The sequence below is a fragment of the Rhineura floridana genome, chromosome 4 (assembly GCF_030035675.1).
Source record: "Rhineura floridana isolate rRhiFlo1 chromosome 4, rRhiFlo1.hap2, whole genome shotgun sequence".
Classification (NCBI taxonomy): domain Eukaryota; kingdom Metazoa; phylum Chordata; class Lepidosauria; order Squamata; family Rhineuridae; genus Rhineura; species Rhineura floridana.
The window spans coordinates 210,837,386-210,865,248 of NC_084483.1; the positions used below are offsets into that span (position 1 = coordinate 210,837,386).

General features: G+C 54.3%; 2 protein-coding genes across 11 annotated transcripts; one reads left to right on the top strand and one right to left on the bottom strand.

The window, feature by feature from the left end:
- Positions 1-1,062: 1,062 nt before the first annotated feature.
- On the top strand, positions 1,063-25,973 carry AGBL5 (AGBL carboxypeptidase 5). 10 transcript variants are annotated; one of them, XM_061625935.1, is made up of 19 exons: positions 1,697-1,959; positions 4,297-4,603; positions 5,333-5,504; positions 6,006-6,172; positions 9,231-9,368; positions 9,844-10,021; positions 10,750-10,928; positions 11,971-12,490; positions 13,229-13,398; positions 14,172-14,307; positions 15,140-15,327; positions 16,497-16,702; positions 16,840-17,013; positions 19,647-19,817; positions 22,337-22,470; positions 22,859-22,905; positions 23,195-23,355; positions 24,954-25,045; positions 25,255-25,973. In XM_061625935.1, exons 2-19 carry the CDS (start codon positions 4,362-4,364, stop codon positions 25,324-25,326), a joined length of 3,147 nt encoding a protein of 1,048 aa, XP_061481919.1. In that variant the 5' UTR covers positions 1,697-1,959; positions 4,297-4,361; the 3' UTR covers positions 25,327-25,973. The 10 variants fall into 10 exon arrangements, 9 of the variants coding, with proteins under 9 accessions (XP_061481917.1, XP_061481915.1, XP_061481911.1 ...); XM_061625933.1 differs by lacking the exon at positions 1,697-1,959 and adding an exon at positions 1,063-1,106 and having other exon boundaries at positions 24,954-25,326; XM_061625931.1 differs by lacking the exon at positions 1,697-1,959 and adding an exon at positions 1,598-1,681 and having other exon boundaries at positions 24,954-25,326.
- Positions 25,967-26,722, bottom strand: OST4 (oligosaccharyltransferase complex subunit 4, non-catalytic). The gene is made up of 3 exons (XM_061625941.1): positions 26,565-26,722; positions 26,256-26,396; positions 25,967-26,164 (listed from the first exon to the last, which is right to left on the bottom strand). The coding sequence occupies exon 2, from the start codon at positions 26,393-26,395 to the stop codon at positions 26,282-26,284; it is 114 nt and encodes a 37-aa protein (XP_061481925.1). The 5' UTR covers position 26,396; positions 26,565-26,722; the 3' UTR covers positions 25,967-26,164; positions 26,256-26,281.
- Positions 26,723-27,863: the final 1,141 nt, after the last annotated feature.

Consider the following 27,863-nt stretch of genomic DNA (forward strand, 5'->3'; position numbering starts at 1 on the left):
CAAGAGGGTGGCCTACCTTTAAGGGGCAGGGCCGTGGCTCTGTGGCAGAGCATCTGCCTTGCATGCGGAAGGTCCCAGGTCCAAACTCCAGGCAAGACTCCTTGGCTGAAGCCCTGGGGAGCTGCTGCTGTCACCACTAGTCAGTGTTGACTACTGAGCCAGATGGAACAGTGGGCCAGTCTGAATAAGAGCTGCTTCAGTTGGTTGCCTTTCAGCTGGAGGTTGGCCAGAACTGGAAACAGGCTCAGGAAAGGTTGGCCAGGACTCCCAGCTGAAGTTGGGCTGCCTGTTTGTGCTGGTGTTTCTTCCCGAGACTGGTAGGGAGAGGAAATAATAGTACCTGGCCCTCATGGGGACTATTTTAGCCTCCCCAGGTTATTTTATTTATTTATTTTATTTGTATCCCGCCCTTCCTCCCAGCACCAAAAAACTTTAAAACTTCATAAAAACAGATCTTAAAATACATTAATACAAAACAGCATTAAAAAGGGTTAAAAACAAACATTATTAAAACACATATTAAACAATTCTGACCAGATGCAGATTGGGATAGATCTCAACTTAAAAGGCTTGTTGAAGAAAGGCAGGCAGGCCCAATGTGCAGAGCGTGTTTGCCTTTCCAACAGCTGGACCTTGTCTAGCCTTAACATCTCTGTGGCGCATTGCCGCCGCCCCCTACCCCACAAAATCTCAGTAGCCCTCCAACCTCAACGGGTTTTGGTGAGTGTGGGTGGCAGACCCCCCCACACAGTGACCCTCCCTCTAGGGCTGAGGCAATCAACCCTCCTCGGTCCAGGATGTCCCGACCTTTAAAGGGGGCTGGGCTGCATGCCCGGAGGGAAGGGGTGGCATGGCGCTCCCACAGGAGCCGCCTGGGAAAGGCTTTGTCTCGCAGGGTGCGGCTGCTCTTTCGTTCTCTTCCGGCCCCTCACTGGAGAGAAGCTATAGCCAAGCGGCGGAGGGGGGGCTCCCCGTAGCATGCGAGGGGGAGTGAGATCCACGCCTGCATCCTCCAGGAGCGGCTTACATGGCGTCTGAAAATGAAGCGCCTCCTACGCCTGGCTCAGAGAAAAAGGAGCCGTGCCCGAAAGCTGGTTCCGCGGCAGGTGTGCCTTTGAATCGCGCGCGCAGGAGGATGCCTTGCCTGGGCACGCCGAGGGACACCCCCCCCGCCCGAGTAAAGCGGCAAGGGGTCGGTTGGCGCTCCCCGAGGGAAGGGACGAGCAGGAGCCGGAGGGTTCCCAGCGCCAAGGGCGTTGGGGCGCTTCTGCCGCTGCTCCGCCAAAACCCCAAATCCCCCAGCTGGCTGGAAAGTTTCTCCGCTGCTGCGGCCCGCCGGTCGGTCGGAGGGGCTCCCCACCCGGGACAGCAGCCGCGCAGGCACAGACGGAGCCAGGAGCCCCCGGGCGGCTCTGAAAGAGGCGTCGACAAACGCGCAGAGGGAGGACTGCTCGTCGCCACACCTTCGCTTCCCGCGGAGGCGTCTCGGCAGCCGGACATCCTGCCGCCGGGGTCTCCTGCTGCTGCGGGAGCCCCGCCCCTTGCAGGGTCACGTGCCACATCGCGGGCGGGGCGACGCTCTCTCACTGGTGGAATTGGCAACAACTCCCGCGACGGCCCCGCCCCGTCTGGTTCCCATGGCGACCAAACAGTTCTAGGGAAGGGGCGCGGCCAGCCAACGGTGCGTCGCGTTGCTATGGAGAGGGCTAGTGGGCCAATGGTGGGCCGGGGTGCTTCGGCGGTTGTGCGCTGCCCAATGCGCGACCGCGTTGTTGTTACCTCGGTAGCGGGGCGAGGATAGGGCTGGCCTGGCTTGGGGGCCCTGGCGGCGGCGGGAGCAGGTTGGTCCGTCGGTTGGTTGGCTGAGGGGAGAAAAGAGACGAGTAGGCCGGCGGCGGTTGTCGCGCCTGCCTCTCTTTCTCTCTCGCGCGCGCGCGCCTGGCCTGTATGCAAATTTAGGTAATGACGGGGAGTGTCTGGCCCGGTGGCCCCGCCCCCTCTCCTCCCCCCCCACCCGGGGCGACGGCACTCCCGCCACTGCCCGGCGCCCGGGGGGTACCTCGAGTGGGAGAAAGGCCGGAGGCGCCCCCGGCCCTCCCATGCCCCCTTAGCGGGTGAAAGGCAGGCGCCCCTCTTCCCCGGGCGGGGAGGGGCCCCGTGGGAGCGCCAAGAGGCCCTCCAGGGCCACCTCTCCCCGTTTACTTCCCACGGCGGCTCGTGGGAAGCCCATAAGCGGGGCGCCCGTGAAGGCACCAGCCCCACTTCTCTGGTTGCCCCGGCAAAACCGTCTTCCTTGGTAGGCTGCCCCTCGACATGGAGGCTCCTCTGAGCTTTCTTGACAGATGGTCCCTGATAGACCTGTCCGTAGTTTGTCCGCCGCTGTTTTATAGCCGCCCGAGTTGCTGGCCATCGCCATCTCTTGCAGTAGCACACACACTTCATAGTCTGAGCTGTGTGCTGCGTGTGAAGAAAAGCTTGTTGTCCGGCCTGGATTCCCAACATTCACCTTCACTGGATGGTCGTGAGCTCTAATAGTGTGTGAGAGAGCCAGCCACGTTCTCCGCACCATGCAGCATCTTATACACCTCTGACAGCCACCCCTATACCTGGCTTTTCACTCAACTCGAGACCCCCAAGTGTTGTAACCTTTCCTCACAGGAGAATTGCTCCATTCTCTTGATAATTTTAGTTGCCCTTTTCTGAAACTTTTCCAGCCCTACAATATCCTTCTTACGGTTCTGCAGCCAGAACTGCACAGTATTCAAGGTGTGGTTGCAGCATAGATTTGTATAAAGGCATTCTGGTATTGGTAGGTCTATTTTCAATCTCCTTCCTAATCTGTTTTTCACAGATGCTGCATACCAGGCTGATGTTTTCATTTTATTTTCCAAGAACAACTAAGGTCTCTTCCCTGACTAGTCATTGCACATTCTGGACCTTTCAGTATATACATGGTTAAGGGTTTTTGTTCTGATGTGCATCACATTTATAGTTCCTTCCAATTGCTGTTTTGTTACCGGTATTGAGAAACCTTTTGCAGCTCTTTGCAGTCCACTTTGTTTTTTGCCACCCGCAATCTTGGTCTCCTCGGTGGCTCACCCCTAACTCTAGGTCATTTGTGAACAGGTTAAAAAGCACAGGTTCCAATATAGATTCTTGGGGAGTCCACTCCACTTTCTTCCACTGCAAGACTGTGCTGGCTGTGCCATTTTCCCATCTCTGTGGCTGAGTGGAAGAGCCTCTTGAAGGACTGGGCCAGCACTTCTCAGTGGAGGGAGGCATACAAAGATGGCTGCTAAATGTGCTTGTTGCACTGCTGATCTGCAGCAGTCTCTGCCCTCTGTGAGATGCTGGGCAGACCCTAAGTCTGCTTCCAAGTGTCATGCTGTCCCAAGGCCCCCCTGTATGAGAGAGTGTGGCATGAAGCAGCCATTTAAGCCAAGCAGACTGGCCTGTGCCATTCCAGAGTCTCCTCTTTGGAATCTTCAGGCTCAGCAGCCTTTTCATCCTCTCCATACAACTGCTAGAGAGAGGCAGGCCTGCTGAGTTCTCACTTCCTTTCAAAGCTGAGCCTGGTGCTCTCTTTCAATGCTAGAGGTGGGCAAAGAGCAAGAGGCGCAGGTGACCCTGATGATGGTAGTGGTGGTGATAATGATGGCACAACTGAGCCAGCTTGAGAGCAGGAGACTCTTGCTATTGGCATGACATTTTAATTTGCCCCAATCCTTCAGATGGGTGGGGTGGTGGAGGCTGCTCTGCTTGAATGGAAAGATGTTACACGCCCCTGTCTCAAAGATTCAGACTTGTTTTCTTGGATGATGTCCTGTGTCCAGGTGCTTCCAGATTAAGAGTGACTGTGGCACAGCAGGTTGCTTCTGTAAGCCTAACTGAGGAGTGTGTTTGTGTTTTTGCATTCTGGAGAGTGTGGCTTCTTGTACATCCCTTCAGCCCTGATGTATGTTTTTATGCCACTGTTAAGGTTAAAATCAGTTCACTGAGTTTTTTCGGTGTCTTCCTTATGTTGCTTAGGTAGGACTTCAGGGGGGATTCCTTTTTGTTTTCACATCACGTTGAGTGCTGTGGAAAGACTTTTGGGGGGGGGAGGGGGGAGGGAGGCAGGAAATGAGAAGGTGGAGACTGGAAGGTGCAAGACCAGAAACGGACTCTTGCGCTACTGTTGGCTTACTCTCATGCTAGCCTTCCTCCACTAGCAAGATAAGGAAGCTGGATTCACTCTGCAATGTAGAGGCGAGGAACTGGAGGTACAAAATGTACTTCTTCTATTCTGCTCTGTAGGAAATCCTCAAAACGACCTGTTGCGGAGAGGATGATGAAACCACTCTGCTGCCAGCGAGGTTACGATGGAGATTCGCTGTGGTGGCCTCTTATTCAGCTCCAAGTTTGACTCGGGGAACTTGGCTCATGTGGAGAAGGTGGAACACCAGGAGGGTGATGGCGATGCCACTGGGAATGGTGGCGGCAGCAGCAGCAGCACCTCAGTTGCCTCAGTGGTGTTTGGCAGCTCCCTCCCCGTGGCCGACTATGAATTCAATGTGTGGACGAAGCCAGACTGCGGAGACACAGAATATGAGAATGGAAACAGGTAACTCAGGGGCCAGCCCTCTCTTTGTTAGGCCTTGCGAGGAGCCAGGAGTGAAGCTGAAAATAAGCCATATCAAGCCTAGCTCTTCTTCACACTAGCCCTCATAGCTTCTCCTCTTGGAAATTTCTTGGGCTGTAACTTCCAAAGTCTTCCTTCAAACGGAGACCAGATTAGGCTGCCTCCCTTGTAGCTGCTTTGTCCCACCCAATAAGAGCTGCAGTCTTTCAGCCAGGTGTGGGGAACCTTTGGCCCTCCAGATTATGTTGAAGGACAGCTCCCATCAACCCCAGCAAGCATGGCCAGCGATGATAGGAATTGTCATTCAGCAACATATGGAGGGCCAAAGGTTCCCACACCTTTTTTAAACGTGGCTCTTTCTGCTGTTTCGTTTGAGGCCTTCCCCTTGTCAAGGGAAACCGGACCCTGTCTCCATCTCTCATGCCTAGCCTTGGCTCTCTGCTTGTCTGATGCTTCAAGGAAGGCCTTGTTGCTGGCTTCTTTATAGGGCATGGCAGTTTGTCCTCTGGGTCAGGCTTTGCAAAGGGTGCCTGGGATGAAGTGTCGCTGCTTTGACTCGCCAGGAGGATGCAAAGCTGATGAGATTCTGGGTCTGCCTGGTCTCTCTGGGCTGGGGGGAGGCGACGACAGTGACTGGGAAGTCTAGCTGATGGGTGGCTAGAATCCTGTCTGACCCTTGTCTGCCTCCTCCCTCTTGCCTTCATTCCCCAGATCCTGGTTTTACTTTAGTGTGAGGGGGGGAGTCCCAGGCAAGCTGATCAAGATCCACATTGTGAACATGAACAAGCAGACCAAGCTCTACTCACAGGGGATGGCCCCCTTAGTCAAGACTGTGCCTGCCAGGCCTCGGTGGGAGCGGATCCGCGAGCGGCCTGCCTTCGAGGTATCTGTTTAGTGAGCACCTTGGGGAAGGATGTTGGATTGATGTGCTGAACTCTGGGCTTGCCTGCCCTTGCTCCCATTGTCTCTGAAATCACCTTTGTGGCAGTGCCATAACATGAGCCTCCTAGGGGAGGGGGTCACTTTGCTGCCAAGAGCTTTCAAGGAACCAGGGCTAGAAGAGGGCTAGAGGAAACTGACCCTGGCTGACACTCAGGGCTCTTAAAGGGACCCACTATGAATTGGCATCTCCCAGTTCCCAAATGCCTGGAAGGGGATTCAGGACTCTGAACATGGCACTGCCAGACAGCTAATCCAGGTAGTGGCAAAAAGTAAAGGCTCTTCAGCCCCGCCCCAAACCACAGCAGGCTGATAGCAGCCTAGTGGTCTGCTTGTGTGTATTGCTGTCTGTGATGCTCCAGCCAGCCGGGGGTCAGTGGGTGGGGATGACGTCTGGGCGGTGATAACTCAGTGCCTGTTCTGTCTTTTCCTTCCTCTTGTACAGATGGTGGAGACCCAGTTTGTCCTGTCCTTTGTGCACCGCTTCCTGGACTACCGAGGTGCCACCACTTTCTTTGCCTTCTGCTACCCCTTCTCATACACAGAGTGCCAAGACATGCTAGCACAGCTGGATGTCCATTTTGCGGAGTGCAGGCACCTCTCTCCTATTAGGTGAGCCTGGTCTCTGGTGTGCCGCCCTTCTCCTCCCTTGGCCATTCCATTTGCCTGTGTAGTTGGCTGGGCCCAGACCCCTTGGCTCCAGAACACCCAGGCATAAGAGGGGTTTCCCTGGAGGAGAGGTTATCCCCTGGAGAGGGCAAGGAACGAACAGCACATTGCCATTTATTCAGTTTTCAGAGGGGGAGCCATCTTATTCTAATACAGCAAAATCAACAAAGAATCTTTTGGCACCTTAAGAATGTAACTAATTTATTAAGATTTATTAAATAGTTTACAAAAGCTTGCCATAATAATCTTTTAAGGTGCCACAAGAGACTTTTGTGGCTTTCATCATTTGAAATTCATTATTTTTATACAACTTGTTGCATTCAAGCTCTGTTATGGTTCTTACTTTGTTAAGGTCAGTCACTCACAGGTTCTGAGTCTAAAAACATGTGATTGCCCCAAGACCACCCCATTAGAGCTGGCCTCTCAAGCCTGGAGCCCTATGGTAGCTGCTGCTGCAGTGGCTATCCTTTGGATCACGGTGGGAAGCTGCAGCTGTGGTCTCGCTTAAAATGGCATGTGGGAGAGGGATGCCCGTTTTCCTCCAGAAGTGGAGGTTATCTGGGGGTGGGTTACTCCTCCCAATTGCTTCAGACAGGGAGCTGTGCACATGACTTTGTGTTTGGTCCCATTCAGTGAGGGGAGACCCCCAGTTTCAGATCTGCCCTGCTTCAGTGCAACAGGGCTTGTGGTTGGCTGCTCTTTCCTCTCCATCTTAAATGCCAGGCCTGGAGGCCTCCTCCAGCATAGTCTTCATTTGGTCCTGGAATTGTTTGCCTTTGACTTCTCAGAAGTGGGACACCTCTCTCTGTGCCTCAGAGTTGCTTTCTTTGCTCTCTGCTTCTCTGGTGATTGTGCAAAAGCAATTGCCTTGTTCCAATTGACAAGGGCCAATTATTATTATTGTTGTTATCATCATTATAATTATCATCGATGATTATGATGATGATGATGATGATAATAGCAGCAAGTGTGCAACACAAGTGCTGCTGTCTCCCCAATATCCGGAGACACTTCAGAGAAAGAAAGAGAGAGAGAGAAAAGCAGCTGCTTCCTGTTAGCAGGCGCTTCTGCTTCTTTACGCAAACGGTGTAAAGATGCTGGTACGTTTTGTGTCCTGAGCATACTGTAGAGATGATTGGTGCAGCTAAGACTTGCTTTGCTGTTTGGATGTTCCTTCCAGGCATGGGTGAGCAAGGAGGAGAAAGCCAGTAAGCCATCGTGGAGGTTGGGTGTGCTATTTCGACAGGGCAGCAGAGTGGCACACATTCCCCTGCCAAAGACGGGCAACAGCGCCATGGCAGGGAAAGCCCACCTGCTGTTCTTAGGGATCAATTCTAGCCTGTTTCTTGGTGCAGGAGGCCCCCTGCCAGGGGGTTGCCCATGGCCAGCACCTACTGCCAGGGCCCACATGAGAGAGGTGTATCCTTGCTGCCAACTTCTCTCCCGTGGTCATCTGCTGGGTCATTGCTTGCCTCTGCCAACAGAGCAGCCAAACGGCACTTGTGTGCCAGCTCTGAGCTTCCCATACAGTCCACTGCCGCCTTTGCTGACGAGTCCAGGGGTGGGGGAAGGGAAGGAATGCAGGAGTAGTCAGAGACGTTATCAGGGTGCTCAGGCGAGACACCAACGAGGTGGGGACTTCAGGCTGCTGCCTTGGGACACTTTCAAGTTCTTCCAGGTCCTTGGATCTCCTGAAGTCCCCTGCAGGACCCCTCGCCTCTTCTTCAGAGGAGCTCTCCCCGAGTTGTAGGTCAGGTGGGATCCTGACAGGGCCCCTCTCTTCCTCCCTCTTTCTTTCTGTGCTGCATCGTGGCCTGTAGCGCTGCCTGGCGCATTTGGCTGCTTTCCCATCTGTGTGTGTGTTTGAAGGTGCCTGAGAACAGAAGCGCCTTGGCTGCCTCCCACACATGCTCTGGCCCGGGGCACCTTGCCCCAGGAGCACCATTTGGCCCTTTCCCTCCTGTTTGCTCCAGAAACTGTTCAGAGGACTTTTACTCTACAGCATTCTTACTTCTGCTGGTTTCTGCTGAGATATTTTTTTCTTACTTGGCTGCTATTTCAGGATTGCTTTATTGTGTGTTTTAATTGTCTCTTTGGTTCAAAGTTGTTTCAGGTGCTTTTTAATTAGACAAGTGGGCTATACAAGCAAAAGCTTGCCAGCCTGACCAGTCCTGTCCAGAGGAGGCTGTTGCGGGTCAGCTGCTTTCCTTGCTCACCCATTGCCATCTCCTGTGTTGGCCGCACTTGTGGACACAAGAATAGCCTTCTGCATCACATCAAAGGCTTCTCCATTCCAACTCTGGCTCTCCAGAGGTGGCTAACCAGATCCACCGGAGAAGTCCAGACACGGGCCTGTGGCGTCTGGTGTGCAGAAGTCGTGTGTCTCCAAGTGTGCAGGTTTCTTTCCTAGTTATTGTAGCTCATAGCCCTGTAGCGGCCACCAGCGCATCTTCCTTATGCTGCCTGGGCATTACATGAAGGAGCGTTTGCTGAGTCTGAATGGAGTGGAGTTGGCAGCTGCCTGCCCTTGCTTCGACTCCTTGATCAGGGACCCTTGGGTGTCTTGTGACCACTGCCAACCTGGCAGCAAACACAGATGTCATAATGACACCTGCCACTCCCTGCCTCAGGGTACTAGCTAGTGTGGCTTGGGACTTTGAGCAACCAGGAGCTCCCTGTTCCCTTGCCAGGTTTGTTCTTCTTAATTTGCTCTCTCAGATATTTGGCGGGGAGGAGGGACAAGAATAAGGCTGGTCTGAATGAGAAGAGATTCCCCTCCCAGCTCTGTTCCCTCCTTTCTTTCTTTGTCTGTGTGCCTCTTGTGAGTCGCCAGGGGCTGCCGTAGTCGGGAGAGGCAGAAGCTCCTTTGGGCCTTGCTGCTGCTCAGGGATGTATAGACTGACCAGTGAAGTGGGGGGGGGTCTGGAAAAGGCAGGAAGAGAAAGGAACTATCAGGAGCAGGCCCTCCTTTCCTTGACTAACCTAGTGTCCAACTTTCTAGCACAATTAGTCGGCGGGCAGGTGCAGACTCCAGGAAGGCTGAGGGGAAGCTGCGATCCACCACCCACAGAGTGAGGAAATGCCCTAAAGGGGGACGTGCAAAAGGGAGGAAGGAGGAGGCCCTGCCCAGGGGCACACCGTAAGTGATTGCTTTGATTCCCTTGCCAGGCCCAGGCAGCCCCTCCAAGGGCACTGGGTCGAGTTGGGGCTCTCGGGAGCTTTTGTGAGGGCACACCGTGGGAGAAGGCAGGGGACACTTCCTCCTGCTGCTGCTGCTGCTCAGACAGCCTCATGATCTGCTCTGGAAAGAGCCCGACTTGGGGAGAGAGCCTGTTGGGAACTGAGGCCGGTAGGAAGTCCCTTTGGCCATCCCTCTCACTGCACAGGTGGTTCTATATTGGGCAGGTATAAGACAGGATCAGCTAACAAAAATCCTTGGAGTGGGAATCGGCTCACAAACGCTTAGGGGGCAAGGCTGCCGTAGGTGCTGGATGGGTAAGGGAGAGTCCTCTGGAGGCTCCTTCCTCTTTAGGGACTTCCGCCTGGCCTTGGGAAGCAGACGCCCTTCCTAGCTGAGGGAGGTTGATGGGCCTGTCCGTTCCCTCCATCTCCAGCTCTCTGGATTCCATCTATTACCATCGGGAGCTGCTGTGCTACTCTCTGGACAAACTGCGTGTGGACCTGCTCACCATCACGTCCTGCCATGGCATGCAGGAGGAGCGAGAGGCCCGTCTGGAGAAGCTGTTCCCTGACAAGAACACCCCCCGGCCACACTGCTTTGCGGGGAAGAGAGTGAGTTGGCTGCTGCCCCAGCAGGAGGGGGCAGCTGTATGTGAGACCCAGAGTGGCTGGCAAGAGGAGATGAGCCACGGCCATCCCTAGAAGCGGCCGCAAGCCCATAGCCACTGTGAGCGTGGGGCTTGGGGCAGTTGGTCTGCCCTTAATTCTGGTTCCAGAGGGGCCGGCTTTGGACCCGTCTCACCCTGGGCACTGCAGCGTCCTCCTTCCTGGCTTGTCCCTCCAGCCTCTTGCTCCTCCTTCCACGCTCATCTCGGCAGCCCCCTTCTGCCTTCTCTCCTGTCTCCCTGCTCCCTTTGGCTCTGCATTGGCTCACGTTGCCTGAAGGGATTCAGTTTGGATTTCTGCTTTTGTCTTTTTACATGTTTGTGTTGGCCTCCTTTGTTTTCTCTCCCTTTCTAACCCTTCCCACCTGCTTTTGCCTTCTGACACCCCTCCCCGTCTCCTCCCCCCCCCCCCCCCCCCGTGAGGCTGCAGGCAGGATTGGTCGCTTCTTCTGAAGTGATGTAGAAGTAACAGATCCTATAAATGACTGGATAGACACGCAGCCCACTGGGATACCCCCTTGGGGGTTTGAGGGAGCAAGAGGACTTGCAGGACACACACACACACACACACCCTTCCAGAGATGCCACCGGCAAGTGTCCATTGAGGGAGCAGGTGACAGTGAGTCAGTCTCGCATGCACGCACACGCTCTCTGTCTCTCTTTCTGCCCCACCAGGTGTTCTTCCTCAGCAGCCGAGTGCACCCAGGGGAGACGCCCTCCAGCTTTGTCTTCAATGGGTTCCTGGAGTTCATCCTGCGGGAGGAGGACCCTCGGGCCCAGATGCTGCGCCGCATGTTTGTCTTTAAGCTCATCCCCATGCTGAACCCGGACGGGGTAGTGCGGGGCCACTATCGGTGAGTGCCCCGCCCGGCCCTTGGCTTCTGGACAGCAAAGCTGGTGCCAGCACCAGCAGGGCGGCCCTGGCTCAGGTCCCGGGCTGGTGGGTCTGATACACCCGGATGAAGTGGAGGCTGAGCAAAGGCAACCGGCCAGCTCAGTTGGCACGGAGAGAGACCTGCCCAGGGGGATCCTCCCCACTCATTACCATGAGGCTCAGGAAGATTCCTTTCTGCCTCCTTCACACGAGACGCACTTGGCTCCGCCGGCAGGAGCTTCCTTTGCCCGCCAACCAACAGCCGGCAGTTGAAAGGGTTCTGGCCTCTGTGTGCTCATGGGGGTAGCCAGTGACAAGTAGGTATTAGCCTAGGGCAGCTTGCCATTGATAATCAGCAGGCACTGCTCCTTCCCACAGAGGCATGGGAGTTCTGGCTCCACCGAGACCCTTGTCTGGATGGGGCAGGAGCGGCTTGGACCTCCTTTCTCTGGAACAGAGGAAGCTGCCTTTATACTGAGCCAGACAGTGGGCCCATTTAGCTCAGTATTAATATGTTTTTTAATAATGTTTTTAACCCTTTTTAAACGTTTTTTAAATGTTTTTAATGCTGTTTTGTCTTAATGTATTTTAAGATTTGTTTTTATGATGTTTCAAAGTGTTTTTAGTGCTTTGGTTTGCCACCCTGGGCTCCTGCTGGGAGGAAGGGCAGGATACTAACTAACTAACTAACTAAATAAGTGATATTGTCTGCACTGACTGGCAGCTGCGGCTCTGCAGGGTTCCAGGCAGGAGTCTCTCCCAGCCCTACCTGGAGATGCAGCCGTTCTGCATATGAGACAGAGGCTCTTCCCCGGATGAACAAAGAGTGTGGCTCAGTGGCTCCCTAATAATGCAGGTCCTGACTCTATTAGCCCACCGCAAGAGGTGGTGGCTGAAGCTTCTCCTCCTGCCTTAGTCCAGGTGGTTTTCCTGTGGGCAAGTGATTGCACTCAGTATCCAGAAGGGAGATAACTTTGCCCAGCCTGGCTCACCCCTGTGGCTTCTTCCTTTCCCCCCCACAGGACAGATGCTCGTGGAGTTAACCTGAACCGCCAGTATTTGAATCCTGATGTGGAGCTGCATCCCGCAGTGTACGGGGCCAAGGCCGTCATGCTCTACCACCACGTCCACAACCGCGTCCAGCCAGGCTCCCCTGATTGGCGGGCCTATGGCCCCCCCCTCGGCACCAAGGCTGCCAATCAGCTTTCCACACGCAATTGCGGCCCCAGTGAGGAGGTCCCCTTTTCTGAGCTGGAGAAGGCCAACAACCTTCGCAACTGTCCCAGAGATACCTGCGTCCCCTCATCTCAGGACCCTGAGTCCCTGGAGGCCCCGGGGAGCCAGGAGCAGGACGTTTGGATCCTCTCAGAAGAGCCGCCTTCCGAGCACTATAAGAACGAAGCCGAGAGCCCCTCCCCGCCTGCCCCAGAAGCCATCCCACCTCAGCAGAGTGGCCTGGCCTACTACGTGGATCTGCACGGACACGCCTCCAAGCGTGGCTGCTTCATGTATGGGAACAACCTCTCTGACGAGAGCCAGCAGGTGAGGAAGAGGCAGCTGGAGCTGGTGAGGTCCTGAATGGGCCATGCTGTGGCTTGTCTGAGCTCCGTCCAGAGGAGCAAGGCGGAAAGGGATGCAGGATCTCCTGTCAGGGTCTGCGTGAGGCTGTTGCGGCTGGGCAAGGAGGCGCCTCTCAAGGTGTTGCTGCTGCTGCTGCTGGTGTAGCCTCTGGTAGCATTTGGAAGGGCCAGCCACACACAGACACAACCCCCCCCCAGGCATCTCTGGTCTGCGGAGCCTTGGTCTTTTCCCGCTTTGCAGGCCCCCTCCTCGATTGCCATCTGCCCCCAATTCCAGCAGTCATATTTCCATGTGATGTTGTGCAGTGTTCCATGTGCACATGAGTAGCACCCTCAGGAAAGGCTTTCCCTGGGAAGAGCAGGGTCCGCTGGTCAGGTGACTGGTTGGTACTGGCCCGTTCAGCAGCTCAGTGGAAGTTGAGCTGGGCTGGAGACAGGCGTCTCCGCCAGTAGTAGCTGCTGGATGCCAGCACTCGGTTCTTTGTTGGTGCTTTCTCCAGCTCCTCTGTCGTTAGATTCTACAGAACTTCCCCCCTTCCAGAGTTCATCATGACTCCCTGTCTGAGGCCAGCCAGCTCCCTGCTGGCTTCACTTTCATTCGGAGGGTTGCGGCTGCTTCTCATGGGTTATGCCTGAGCTTAGGCAAGACTTCATGCAAACACAGCACGTGTGTCTCCAGCCTCTCTGGTTGACCTTGCAGGTGGAAAACATGCTCTTCCCTAAGCTCATCTCCTTGAACTCTGCGCATTTTGATTTCACGGGCTGCAACTTCTCAGAGAAGAACATGTATGCCAAAGACAAGCGGGACGGACAATCCAAGGAAGGCAGTGGGCGAGTGGCCATCTACAAGGCCTCAGGCATCATTCACAGGTAGGTGCCCTGGTAGGGTCCTGCCTCACCACAGTGCCAACCCCTGCCATACACTCCCCCCTGCCTTGCCTTCAGGTGGCTTCAGAACGCGAAAGATTCTACCACTTTAGTAAGAACCCTCCTAGATCATCCCAGAGCTGGAATGAGCCACGGAGCGATACAGTCAGGAGGCCCCCTTGAGAGGCTGGAGAGTTCCTCCGTAGAGGATCCTGGCAGAACATGTTGCAGGCTTGGCGTGTGCCTCAGAGAGCATATTGGGCAGCGGATGTTGTTGGGCTGCATAGGGAAGGAGCACCAGTGCTGAGTGAGGCTGTTCCTGGCCCAGTCCATTTTAGTGGGAGCCCCCATCTGAGCAGCAGTGGCGCATTGATTAGGATAGTTACATACCGATCCCTCTTTCTGTCCTGGAGACAGCAGTGGCTTCTCCTCCATCAGAGTCTGCCCACTTTCCCCCACCACCGTGGTCTGATACCCCCATCAGTGGTAGTTCCCTGACACTGCCAGGCTAAAGCCTTCTTATACTGGCAGGCTGCTCCTTTGGGATCAGGTGTTTTTTTTAAAAAAAAAAATGCCTGTGGTAAGCACATCAATGAAGCTGGGCTTCTTGTAAATAGAAATATGTTGTCTTGATGTGTTCACTAGAATGGAATTGTGTTATTGTGTTTTAAACATTCAGTTTCTTAATGTTTTTGTAAATCAGAGAGACGTCAGTAAGAGGCAATTCAAAAGTATAATAGGTAATAATGCTTGATCCCCACCCCTGTGTTTTCTAGCTACACCCTGGAATGCAATTACAACACGGGACGATCAGTCAACACTGTTCCAGCAGCTTGTCACGATAATGGGCGGGCAACCCCTCCTCCTCTCCCAATGTTCCCCTCCAAATACACCGTGGAGCTGTTTGAGCAGGTATCAGTCCCCTTCCTGCCTCCCAATTATTAGATGAGCTTTGTGTGAGTGTCAGTAGACACAGAGTTCCAGAAACTTGCCCCAGGGCAGGCTGGGTCCTCACTGAGTGATTCTGGTTACGCCCAGAAAGGTTCTCCTGACCACTAAGAAGTTGAGTACAGATGCTTTGAGCACTGGTTCTAACTACAGAGGAGCTGCCAAGTCTGGTTGCTTAGCTAGTGGTTGAGTCCATGCAGAAGACTGTGGGTAATGACCCGCCCAGAAGACAGCACTCATAGGGCTGTGGATCATGGCCATCAGCCCCAGCCATGATGTTTGATGCCAGCGTGGCAAATCTTCCTATTGCAGTTATCCCCAGGAGATACCACCAGAAGAAAAGCCCTTTGAGTGTCGGATCTTGGATGCATCATTGCCAGGGGCTCCTGCACAGACGGCCCATGTTTGGCCTTTTCAGGCTTGCTAGCCTGCCTGGGTTGCAAAGGAATGGCAGTCCTCGGGAAGACTGAGGACTGAAGGAAATCTGGCAGCGGGTCTCTGCCACAGCTGCTACGCTGGGGGTGGGCTGGCCTTGACCTGACACTGGATGGTCAGCAGTCTCCGTCAGTCAGCACGAGACGGGTTCAGCAGCTGCTCACCTGGGTGTCTGGAGGGGATCTGTCTGCTAGTCTGTGTCCTTGGCCAACACCTTTTACCTGAAGAGATGGACTACCAGCAGTAGCTGCTGCTGAAGCAACAAGAACCTTTATTTTTGTTGACTGCAAGAGCCGTACCCCACATTGTTTTGAGGTGGGGGAGCAGTGCTCAGAATCTCCTGATATCTTCCCATGCACAGGTTGGAAGGGCCTTGGCAATCGCAGCCCTGGATATGGCAGAGTGCAACCCCTGGCCTCGGATTGTCCTCTCTGAACACAGTTGCCTTAGCAACCTGCATGCCTGGATGCTGAAGCATGTGCGCGGCATGAGGGGTGTGGCAGGCTACTCCAGGAGGAAGGGCACCAAAACCCCTCCCAAGGGGGCCAAGTACGTGAATGGGCGAGGGGCACTTGGGACTGGGCGTTTCGTTGGCAGGGTTCTCAAGGTCACTTCCCACAGTCCTTTTCCTGGCCCTATCAGAACAGGGGCCGTGGATTATGTCTCATAAGACACTTGGGCCTTGTTGCTTTGCTGCTGCTGCTGCCGCCACCTCCTCCTAGTTCCAGGCATAGCCAGCCTGGTAGCAACAGAGGCAGCAACCACCTGCAGCTCTGGAGGAGGAGTGGAACCAGCCCCTTGCTTCACACAACAGCGCCCCTAAATGGACTTGGAGCGCGGCGAGCAATAAGCCATTTTACTGCAGATTTCTTTATTTTGTGGTAGGGTGATTTTTAAAACCCATTCATTGTTGTAAACCGCCCAGAGAGCTTCGGCTGTGGGCAATATACAAATGTAATAAATAAATAAACAAATAAGTTCCCCAGGGTGGGTGGCAGTACTTGAACAGCCGTTCTGAAACTGTGGGATAGGCCTTTCTTGGGGCGGCAGCAGCAGCACGTGTTGGTTGGAAGGATGGAAGGATCCTGGCAAGACTGCAGAGGCAGGGCTGCTGTTTATTCTGAGTCTCAGTTCCTTGTGGTTGGCTTTTCTCATTCTAATGGCAGCATTGGGTAAATGCTTCAGCCACAGCTGCTAGCACAGAGCAACAGGCTGCGTGGATTGAAGTAAGATCTGGGGAATAACCAGGGGAAGAAAAGATCCATTTATTTCTGTTGCATATACAGTAGGGCCCCTCTCATACGGCGGGTTACATTCCAGACCCCCGCCTAAAAGCAAAGCCCGCCTAAAAGCAGAACTCCTTCAATAAAATGACGCCCGAAAAACACAGCAACAGCGGAACAAGCGCTGTATGAGTGGGGCCTTACTCTAATTTTAGCCACCGTATTAGCGGGCTGATAAAAAGAGGGGTCCTACTGTACTTGGTTTCAGCAGAGTATAGGAACTGAGGAGTTGTGCTGGTTATCATGAAAAGGGGAGATTTTGAGGAGGGACGGTATTGGGTTTCAAGGTAGAGTAAATTCAGAAGGGGGATGTTGGTGTCCAAAACCAAACATTTGAGAAGTGAAGCTCAGTGTACAGCATCCTTCATGGACAAATTAGAGGGTTTGGGTTCTGCCGCATTGGTGACAGGCTCCATTGTCTACATTTCCTCCTAGTGGGGTCTCTGCCTCCAGCTCCGAGAACTCTCTGTGCCGGGCCAGGAGCTTCAGCAATGGGAGCAGCAGCTACAGCCAGCAGACCTCCCCGCAGATCAAGACCTCCCCCAGCTTTGTCTTCAGCTGCTCCCACCCTGGTGCCCCCCTGAGCCTGGGCCAGAGCCCTCAGAAAGGTGCCTCCTCGAGGGTGCTGGCGCTTGTGCGAGGTAAGCTGGCTGGAGGCTGCGTGCTGGGAGTGATCCGAGGGATCTGGGAGTGGATGAGCTGCCGAGAATGACAGCCTTGCAAGAACTTTGTCTCTTTTTCTTTCTCTCTCTCTCTCTCTCTCTCTCTGAAATAAAAGTGTTCCACAATACAGCCCAGTCATCTTGTGAAAGCTGCTCCCCTGTCAACCCGAGCCCCACACCCTGCTCTCTGAACAGAGGGGAACCCCAGGCTTCAGAGGGCCTGTGTGGGGTTTGTGTACCGCACTGGGCAAAGGCCTGTGCTGCTGCCGCCACTCCTGAGGAATCGGCGGGTGAGCTGATCCTGCAGGGAAAGAGGGAATGCCTGCTTGGAGGAGAGAGGTGCTCTTCCTAGCCCCTCCTGAGAAGGTCTGTCGTTGCTCCCATCCCAGGCCTCTGTTCTGTTGTTTAGTTGTATTATTGTCATTTATTAGTCACTTCCCTTGCAAAGCAACCCAAAGCAATTTATAACAATAAGATTAAAACCAATTATAACAAATGAACCCACTGAAACAAGAAGCACAACATAACCTAAAAATATATCCATGTAAATAAAGAGAGCTCTTGCAACATTAAAAGAGGCCATTGGTAGCTAAAGCCCTTCAAGTGCCAAAAGAGGGTTTTGCCTGGCACCTAAAAGTAGATAAGGATGGTGCCAGGCATACCTCCCTGGAGGGACCATTCCACATGCAGGGGGCCACCACTGAAAAGGCCCATTCTTATGTTGCCTTGGAGGGGGCACATGGAGAAGGGGCTCAGATGAAGAACACAGGGTCCGGGTTGGTTCATGTGGGGAGAGGAGGTCCTTGGAGTTTAACACATTTCTCGCATCTTCCCTCTGACAAGCTCAGGGCAGTATCTGAGATTATTCATTTGATCTCCATGATAGCCCTGTGAGGTAGATTCTGCTAAGGGTAGAATCATAGAATCGTAGAGTCAGAAGGGGCCTATAAGATCATCGAGTCCAACCTCCTACTCAACGCAGGAATCCAAATTAAAGCATACCTGACAGGTGGCTGTCCAGCTGCCTCTTGAATGCCTCCAGTGTTGGAGAGCCCACCATCTCCCTAGGTCATTGGTGCCATTGTCATAGCGCTCTAACAGTTAGGAAATTCCAAGTGATTAGTTATTCCTTGACTATTTGTCTATCACTCTCAAGGTCCAATCCTGCCCCTTCTAGTTCATGTTTCCGAGAAGGGTCATAGACCCTCCTTTGGGAGAAGACTGAGCCAAAGAAGGAATTGAGCACTTCTGCCTTGTCTTTGGCATCTGTTATCATTTTGCCATCCTCATGGAGTAGCTGTGCCACCATTTCTTTTCTCTGTCTTTTACTACGGACGTACCTGAAGACAGCTTTTTTGTTGCTTTTGGCATCTCTCGCAAACCATTCTCAACTTTAGCCTTCCTGACGCCATCCCTGCAATTCTGTGCTACCTGTCTGTGCTCTTCCTTTGTGGCCTGGGCTTCCTTCCACTTCCTGTTTTTTTTCGTTTTCAGGTCATCTCTAAGCTTTTTGTGGAGCCACATTGGCTTCTTCTCCTGTTTCCCCCCTTTTTTCCTTGTTGGAATTGCTTGCCATTGTGCTTTTAGAATTTCCTTTTTTAGAAACTCTTCCATCTGGGACTCCTTTTCTCATTAGTGTTGCTTGCCACGGAACCTTACTTACCATTCTTCTATTGTAACTTGACCAAGGACACCCAGTGAGCTTCATGGCTAAGCAGAGATTTGAACCCGAGTCTCCCCCTTTCAGGCTGCAACGCTCAACCTAAAGCCCCCCTGCCAAAGTATCTCTCAGGGCACCACACTGCGTGCACTACCACCAAGTCCACTTCCTGCTTCTAGGCACTCAAAAACCATTCCTGCTGTGAGAAACCTCTTGGCCTCCCAGGCGACCCAGCCAGCCTTTGTCTTTGTTTGCCCTTGGAATGGCTCCACCCACCCACTCCCAGCCACAGGGTTCAGTCTGCCTTGGCAGGAGGCAGACATTTGCGCTTACGAAGCTGACTTTCCTGTAAGGCCACTATGGAGCGACAGTGGTTCATCAAGGTCTATTTGCGAAGAAGTCAGTGTGCTGAGAACAGAGGGAGAGCAACGTCTTTCTCGAAGTCTACCCCTGGCAGAGCACAGGCACCTTGGGTGTAGCTTCAGCAGCAGCACCATCCTTGCAAATCTTATCCTTCTCTCTTTCCTGCTGTTGCTGCTGAAGGAAGGATGTGGAGGATGGAAGGGCCTGCTAGATGCGTTTGCCTGGGGTGGAGGAGGGAAGGGAGGAGCCACTGAATGCTTAAGGATTGTGGGATTTATGCCACAGGCACACACGACCTATCACTTTTGCAACTTTTCCCATAAACCCGCTGCTGGCTTTGTAGTGCAGGGGGATGGGGTAGCACAGCCTTGTCTTGCCCTCCAGGTGCAGTCACCTGCAGCTGTTCAGTACCTGCCACACAAGTGGAGCAGGGATTCCTCATCGACGTAGAGCCAGAAGAGGGATGGGGGGGAGTCCCATCCTTCCCCTGCCAGCTTGACAGGACCAAAGGTCCCTCCTTGTGACCTGGCCAATGAGGTCTGTGCCCCTCCCAAGGCCACGTCACCACAGCCCAACTGCTGCATTTATCCCACCCATCGGTCTTGGTGCACCTGTTCTTGGCTGGAAGAAATTTAGCAGCGGAGACCCTCCAGGAGCAGTGGGTGCGACAGACACGTAGCACAGTTTTGCACCCCCTCCCACTGAATAGAACAACACTGCTCAAAAGCACCTGAAATGGGCCTTTGTTGAAGGCAAGATAATGGACTCCCCTTCTCGCCCCCTGCTTGCTGGGCGACTTGTGGGCCAGCTCTGTGGAGGAGAGGGGAGGAGGGCGATGGGACCCCACCCCACCCCCACGTCTTGGGACTCGGCTTTTCTTTTGTCCTTTCTCCTGCTTAGAGCCTCGAGCCCAGGAGAAGCGGCGCCATCCGCACCAGACCTTGCTGCAAGCAGCAGTGAGCAGCATCCAGGCGCCCTCCTCTCTTCCTTCATCCGCCATGACAGCCTCCCTCCTCCAGCTGCCTCCTGGTCTAGGCTCCTGCTCCCTCCCAGCCACCCTCAGCCTGACAGGTTTGTTCCCCCCCTCCACCTGATAGCTCGGCCAAAGGCTGCCTCTGCAATGGAAGCCTGAGCAAGCTGGCCACCAGAACAAGCCGAGGGCAAAGGCTTGCATGCCAGCTTCCTGTTGTGGGCTAATGCCAATAGGAGGGTTGGCCTGTTCCTGATGGTTCTCAGTTGCCACCAATACCAGTTGTGTAGCCAGCCCTAACTGACTGCCCATGTCAGGCCAGAGAGGGTAGAGCATGAATCCTTTCCTTCCTTCGACCCTCTTTCCTCCCTGGCCCTCCTCTTTGCTGGAGTCTTGCATGGTGCCCTAATCAGCGATCTCCCAACACCTGCGGTCTCCATGGGCACTGCCCCTATCTCAAAGTGGCTTGCAAACACCAAAAGCATGCAGCGAGTTCTGATTTTCTTTGTAGCTGTAGCCCAGAGAGATGCTTTAAGTGTGACACCTTTCTCCTGGAGACTGAAATGCTGAGTTGGGTGTGTAGCACCAAAAGATGGCCCGTTTTAAAAGGAGCAGAATCCCAGATATAACAGTCGTGTGGCTGTCTCCAAGGCATTAGCTAATTCCTTAGATAACATTAGACTCTGGACTTCATGGTTTCTGGGGGGCCATCTTCAGATAGCAGCTACATATTACCCCACTTACTTCACCCTGCTGTGGTGGTGGCGGCGGGGGGAGGCGGCTTTGGCTCATTCTGGTAAAAGGGTCCCTGGACGTCAGCCCTCCAGTCCTGCCCTAACAGCACTACTGAGGTGGCTGCCTTGTGGCCCTCTAGATGATGGTGGGCCCTGACTCTCACCAGCCCCTGGTACAACGGCTGGCATGGTCAGGCACCATGGGAGTTGTAATCCAGCAACCTGTAGAGGGCCACAGATGGGCCACTCCAGTCACCTGCCTTTCCTCATGGCAAATGGATCTAGCCTTGGGGCATGCTGCATTTCTGTGGATCGACTGGTTGGGGCTCTGTGAGAATGGAAATGCTTTTGTGGCCTCCCCAGATTGGCAGCTGTGGGAGCGGCATGAACACTGCACTCTGAATGGGAGATGGGGGTGGACTTTAAGGGGGGAAATTTGGGAGTGACACAGGTTGGAAATGGGTGTCAAAGGGGGAGCTAGGAGCTCCCCAGCGCTGTGAGCTCTTCCCTTTTCTTACTGCCTTTTAAAGAGGGGATTTGCTGCAGGAGCCACCAATGGAGCTGGCCTGCTGGGGCAAATTTAGAATTCTATGCTAGTCCACAGGTTTTATTTAAGAAGCAAAAGGAGAGTCGTAATTTTCTGCTTTGGGGCTTCCAAGAGACATCTGGCTGACTGTTGTCAGAAGATGATGCTGGACTAGATGGATTCAGGAACCAGGAACATGCTGCATTAGCTTGCAGAAAAGGTGCCAGGCATGGTGCCACCCTGTCTCTTGTACAAGGGAAATCCTGAGGCAGCCCTGGCAGCTGGGGATCCTGGCCTCCCAGGCTGGGAAGGAGCGGGAGCCTTGCTCCAGCAGCCAAGTCTCCTCTCCTGCACTGGAGTCCTGGGCTGGGCACCTGCAGCCTCAAGGCACGTATGGCAGTGAGTACTAGAGGAGCAGCAGCCTCTCAGCCGTGGGCTTGGATCAGGGCACATTTGCTAATTGTCCACTGCTGCTTTATTTGTTTATTTATTAGATGTATTAGTCGCCCATCTGGCTGGTTGTCCGGCCACTCTGGGCGACGTACAGAATAAAAACATACAAATACATTAAAACTTTAAAATCTCAACAATAAAAAACCTAACCCACCCCAAAAGCCTGTCTGAAGAGCCAAGTCTTCAAGGCCTGGCAGAAGCTCATCATAGCGGGGGCGTGGCAGAGACCGTTTGGGAGGGGATTTTGAAAGAGGACCTTGCTGATTCACCTCTTATGGGAGAGCCTCTTCCCATTCCGTTGAGCTGGGGCAGAGGAACTGGAATGGAGGCCAGGGGCAAGAGCTGCTCAGAAAAAGGGGGCCACGGTAGACACGCAGGTAATGGCTGCCAGAGGAGAGCCAACCGCAGTTCCTGTTCCTGCATGACTGGGTGGGTGGGTGGCTCTCCCTCCAGCCCTGGGCATCTTCTCCTGGGACTAGCCCTGGAGTTGCTCTGGAAGGGCATCAGGTGCTTCTGGTGAAGGAGGAAAAAGGTTGTGGCAAGCTCTGTCCCACTGAACTGTTTGTCTTGTGCTACCATCCTGTTGGAGGGGCAAAAGTACCAGTCCCTATCCAAGACAGGGTATCCAGGCTCTTCTTTCGGGGCTAGCCATTCCCTTGGCCAAACTGATCACTAAAGATCTGCTGGCATCTCACAGGGGGAGTCCTCCATACCTTCTGGGGCTTGCTTGGCCTTCTCTGCCTCAGAGGGCACAGCCAAGCCTCGAGCCCCACGGCATCCAGGGGAGGGCTCTTCCCGTGAACTTGTCAACAGCATCTCTCCTCCTGCTGGGGAGGCAGCCCAAGCAGCCAGGGCCTCTCGCCTCCTCCCAGGACATTCACCCCCCTCTCTCTCGTTGGTCATGCAGGGCCAGGCTGCAACAGTCTGCTTGCAGCTGCCAAGGTTAGCAGGGCAGCAGCTGCCTGCCACGGACCGCAAGAGGCACAGCACCCCCACGAGGAGCTACAGCCTCCTCCGCCTTGTGGCCTGGCACTGCTGCAGGTAAAGGGCAGCGGTTACACTGGGGGAGGAGGGCTGGGATTGGCTGGATGAGGCAGCCGTGCGCCTAGCTTGCAGGGGAAGTTCAGACGGTGGGCTGTGCCCTGATCCAGCCGTGACGTGCAGCTGTCTGGCACGACCAGAGGCTAGAAAGGGCACTTTGTCCAATTCATCTTTGTTGTTATTTTGCAACCACAGAGCAACACACCTTGTGGCCCTTGGTTTCCTCCCCAGAGGAAAAAAGGCTCCCAATTTCCTGCTACTCCTCTCCCCCCCCACACACACACACCCAGTGCTTGTGGCAACTCGGAAAGGAACCCAGACAGTCTCTGCACCGAGTCCTTGGCCTTTTGCATCCTCCGTCCCAACAGATTTCTTTTTCTTTGGGCAGAACATTTCGAGGAGGCTGAACAGCGAGAAGCTTTCAGAAACACCCAGGTAATGGCGGCAAGAGAGTGGACATTGTTTGTAGACACTGGAGGGGTGGGGTGCAGAGACCACACTGTAGCGGCCTTTCTGTGCCACTGGCAGCACAGAAAGGCGAGGTGCAGAACAGCTGTGTGTGTGCGTGCATGCGCGCTAGAGACCAGAAGAGCAGACACCTCAGGAATAGTAGGGGTGTTTGTTCAGAATGGCTCTCGCCCAAGATCCTCTCAAGATTTCGGGATTCTTGCTACTGAATGGCTTGGCTGCTGAGCACACTTCCAGCCCTGCGCTCTCCCCACAGGCTGGAGATACTCGCACCTCGGCCCAGCCGGATACCCATCCGCAGGAGACCAGCTGGACAATCCCAGCACCTTGTCAGGCTTCATAGATACAGTGATGACTCCTCCCTCAAGGTGTGGAAATACACCCCCTCGCAGCTGCCAGCGCAGAGTTCCCTGCCAGGTAGGTTCCTGCAACAATGTCTGGGGGAGATGCCCTTTATCCCAAGGCTGTTGTACTTCCAAAGATGGCACCTCAGAAGGCTTGAGCTTCCTCATTTCTTGGGCCAGAGAGAAGCATAAGAAAAAAGTCTGTTCTGTGGCCAACCAGATGCAAGGCCTCTGGGAAGCTTGCAAGGTAGAAAGGAGTGCAGCGTTCTCCTCCTGTTGTTGTTCCAAAATGCCTCGTCTCCAAAGGCATGCCGTCTGATCCTGGAAGTTGATGGCAGAGTCACACCAGGAGCATTTGCCATTAATGGCTTTATCCTCCATGAATTCCTGTGTATGCAACCAGTCACCGCACTCTGCCGGAGAGCAGACTTCTGCAGATGCCATCTCCCAGGAGGTCCATTCCATGCAATGTTGGAATTGGGCCTTTAGTGTAGTGGCACCTGCCCTTTGGAACTCCCTCCCTTTAAGCATCAGATGCCGCCCCTATTGAAGACAATCCTCTTTCAGCGCCTTCCAAGTGGCAACTTTTACCCTTAGTTGGTATCTGTACTCCTTTTCAACTGATTTTATATATGCATTGTGGTTTTTATGTATGTAATAGTTTGTTATAAAAGCAAATGTTTTAGCTGTTATATATATGCAATTACTCTGTATGTGGTTTTTATTGTATTGTAAATTGCATTGGAATGCCTTATGGGAATCAAAATTCCTATTTAAAGCTACAGGTTGGTAAGCATTACCACATTTTGGAGAAGATAATTTCAGTTTAATTATGTTCTGTGTGGAGAAATTCTTCCTCTTTTTTTCCCCAAACATCCTATCCTTCAGCTTCATTGGATCTAGTAGTGGCTGTAATATGTGTTTTTATTCTTTTTAATATTTTATCTTGGATTTTGTAACCCCCAAGGCAGGCAATAAATATACAGTAAATAATAATATTGGGAGACAGGAAGGAAAAAAATCTGTCCACTCTGTCCTTATCATGTATTATTTTATGAGCCTCTAACCGTGTCATTCCTTCAAATCAGTTAGAAATGACCTCAGAGGTCATCTAGTCCAACCCCCTGCTGATGCCAGAAAATCTACTACAGCAGTATCCCTGATAGAGGTTTTTAAGTAGAGGCTGGATGGCCAACTAAACAAAGAAGAGTCCACCGCCTTCCAAGGCACTGTTCTCAAACAGCTTGTTGTTAAACTAACCCGTGGGAAGAACCTCCCAACTTAATCTTTTTTCTAAAGAGCCCCCAAATGTTACCACTATTCCTCATAGGACTCTTCTGCCTAATCTAGCAGGACTCGAGAATACAGTCAAAACCTCATCACTTCCAGACAACCTGTTTTTTGAGCATTCACCATTATTTGTTTGCACAAAGTTTGTGGAGAGGTTATATAATTCCCGCTGTTTATTGAGCATGCATTGTGATCTGTTTGTATCATGTCTTCTCTTCTTCCAGGCATTTTAGGATGTATTTTTAAATTGTTTTTTTTTAAGTGTTTTTAAATTTGTATATTTGTTTTTAATGTTTTTAATTGTAAACTGCTCAGAGAGCTTCGGCTATAGGGCGGTATACAAATGTAATAATAATAATAGGGGAGGTCTCCTCTCTGCAGATTTCCCGCTGGAAGTGCCAGAGCTGACGGTAGCAGGTCAGAGGGAAGAGCCGCTTTTTCTGTGCAACCCTTCCAAGGTTTTGCTGGACGAGGTATGGAGAGGGGGGAGCTCTGCAAAGCCAGCTGCTGCAACAGCCCTCCCCTGCAACCGCTGCCCTCCCCTTGAGCCCCTGCTCTGTAGGCAGCAGCAGCAGCGCATCCACCGTGGCGTGGGCAGCGGCCACCCTCCCCCTTGAAGCTTTGGGGCAGCAGAGCCCCAGCTGACTTTGCTAGAACCCTGAGCCAGATCTCTCTGTTGCAGCATCTCCCGGGGCAAGCAGATTCCCCCCAGCTCACCTACCACAAGATCCTGTCTTTCTGCACAGAGGCCTGACCTGCCAGGGCGGGCAGAGCAGCTGCGGCCAACCTGCTCCAGCTCCTCAGGTGCCGCCATCGCCCCACAGCATGCCAGCAGCACTCTGACTTCAGCTCGCCCCTCGGTGTGGAGGAGACCAGTGGAGACACCCTGCCTGCTGGCCTCTGACAAGTGCCCAAGCCAGCCTTCCCCCAGATCCTATCCCTGCCCTTTCAAACCAAAGCTGCTCTTTGGGACACAGCAGCCAATGACTCTGGCTCTGAGCCACTTTCCCACACGCAAGGGCCCCTTGCCACCCTCCCCTTGCAGCCAGCTGCACAAGGCACCGGAGGCCTGGCAGGAGAAGAGATGCTCTGTGCCTCTCTTCCAGCTGCCCTGACTTGAGCCTGTAGGTTTGTCTCCCTACAGCCTGTGCTGTGCCTCAAGGTCCCACCCACCACTCATCCAGCAGCAACTGCACCGGCTACAGGAAGTGCTGTGGAGCGTGCGTGTGTGCATTTCAACCAGTAGGCTGGGCAGGGGGTTCTTGTGGAGGCGATTCTCAACAAAGCCCGAGTCCCCCAGGCAACGGCAACCCTTAAGGCCCTTACTGCAGCTATGTACATAGTTGGTTACTGGATTGGAAGGTATTTTTGAAATGAGATTGTCTTGTAACATGTTTCTATTAATAAATTTTGTTTGGGGGAAAAAAAAGGGGGAGGTTGTAGCCTGTGAGCGTTATTGGCCAACAGCTGCGAGTGCTGGTTGGACCTAGAGCTGGTCTGCTGGACCCAGACGAAACCGAAGGCGGCACCGGCGCTCCTGCTCTCGTCCAGCGGGGCTTCCGCGCGCCATGCTGCTGGCCGCCTCGGCCGCCCTGCCAAAGAAAAGGAGAACGGGGTGAAAGGGGGCGCCGGGGGGCCTGTTGGAAGGCGGCCTCCCCCCCAACGGCCTGCCCAGAGCGGTACCTTGCGACGAGGCCCCCCGGCCCGCGTCACTCCTGCTTCTTGGGGTTGTTGACGGCCACGTAGTGGTAGAGGACGACGAGTAGGAAGAGCGAGACTCCCAGCATGTTGGCGAAGATGGCCAACTGCACATCCGTCACCATCCTGCGGGGCGAGGGGAGAAGGAGCGCCAGGTCAGCCCAACGCCGTCTGCTCTGCAAGCACCGGGGCAGCCGCCCTCCCTCTCTGCCTCAAGGGCCAGGGAGCGCGGCGTGGGGAATCCTCGAGGGACAGACCGACCTCCATCCCGGAGGAGGTTCCGCCTCGGCTCACCTGGCGGTTCGGTGTGACGCGCGGCGGCTAAGCGGCTCCCGGGGCGACGAGCGACACGTCCTCCTCAGCTTCCGCCGCGGTGCCTTGTGGGAGGGATTAGGCCACGGAGAGAGACGCAGCCTAGACTTCCGGCTAGACTGGTGCCGCTCTGTCTTGTCGGCGCTGTATGCTCCTCTTTGGAAGAAACCTCGTTCAAGATGAGGCGGAAGTGGCGGAGAGTCTCGTCTGTTTCTTTCTCCCAGGGCAACGGCAGCGGCCCCTGCAGGCCGAGCGTGGAGCCGCACTTCTGCCGTCGAATGAAGGCGAGGCGACGGGGGCGAGTAGGGAGCCCCCTGGTGGCGATGCGCCACGCGGGCCAGGCCCGTTTCGCACCCTCCGCAGCCAATCACGCTGCAGCCAATCGGCTCCCGGATTTGGAAACCCGCGGGATACACGTTGGTCGGATTCACACGCTACATCCCTTTACAACGCCATGCTGGACACGACGAGGCACGCGCCCCCGCCAAAGCCCTTGGGAGGAGAAAAGCAAAGGCGGGAGGGCGGGAAGAGAGCCGCGGGGGCCTTCTGCTTCCGGCCCGCGGGCCGCCCGTCTGCTGCCGCCCCCCGCCCGCTTCTTGCGGAGGTCTCCGGGCAGCCCCGGGGCCTGGCAGTCTCCGTCTCCGGGGCGTCGCTGGGCTCCGGGGCGCCGCCTGACCGTAGGGCCGCCCCCGGTGCGCTTCTGCCTGCGGGCAGCAACCCGCACCCCTCCTCTTCCCCCGCGTGCTCCATGTCCCTGGCCTGGCCCTGAGGCGTCGTCGAGGGGCAGGCTGAATCCGTGCCTGCTGCTTTGGTGCTGGACAGTCGCGAGGCTGCTTTTCCTAGGGAAACCCCGGTTGGGGAACTTTTATTTATTTATTATTTGATTTGTATCCCGCCCTTCCAGCAGAAGCCCAGGACGGGCAAACAAAAGCGCTAAAAACCTCGTGGCCCTCCAGATGCTGCTGGACTCAAACTTCCACCAGTCCCAGCTGCATGGCCAGTGGTCAGGCATGATGGGAGCTGTAGTTTAGCAACATCTGGAGGGCCACAAGTAAGTCACCCCAACCCTGAGGGGCTGTACAGCCCTTTGGCCCTAGCTGGCATCCTGCTGGATGGCTGCTCTGTGGCCTCAGATTGAGGTCTGTCCCACAGCAATGGGCTGGTGCTCTCAGGCTGTGAATTAAGTCGGGAAGCAGTCTAAAGCCACCCCATAACTTAAGTAGTCACTTTGGAGTCTCCAGCTGCCCACTGCCCACCAGCCCATATGCAGCCCAGCACCTC

Excerpts from the sequence above, each read along its gene's own strand:
- AGBL5 (XM_061625933.1), top strand. The coding sequence starts at position 4,362 with ATGGAGATTCGCTGTGGTGGCCTCTTATTCAGCTCCAAGTTTGACTCG. Across the intron at positions 10,929-11,970 it reads GTAGTGCGGGGCCACTATCG|GACAGATGCTCGTGGAGTTA; the intron begins GTGAGTGCCCCG and ends TCCCCCCCACAG. Across the intron at positions 15,328-16,496 it reads ACCCCTCCCAAGGGGGCCAA|TGGGGTCTCTGCCTCCAGCT; the intron begins GTACGTGAATGG and ends ATTTCCTCCTAG.
- OST4 (XM_061625941.1), bottom strand. The coding sequence starts at position 26,395 with ATGGTGACGGATGTGCAGTTGGCCATCTTCGCCAACATGCTGGGAGTC.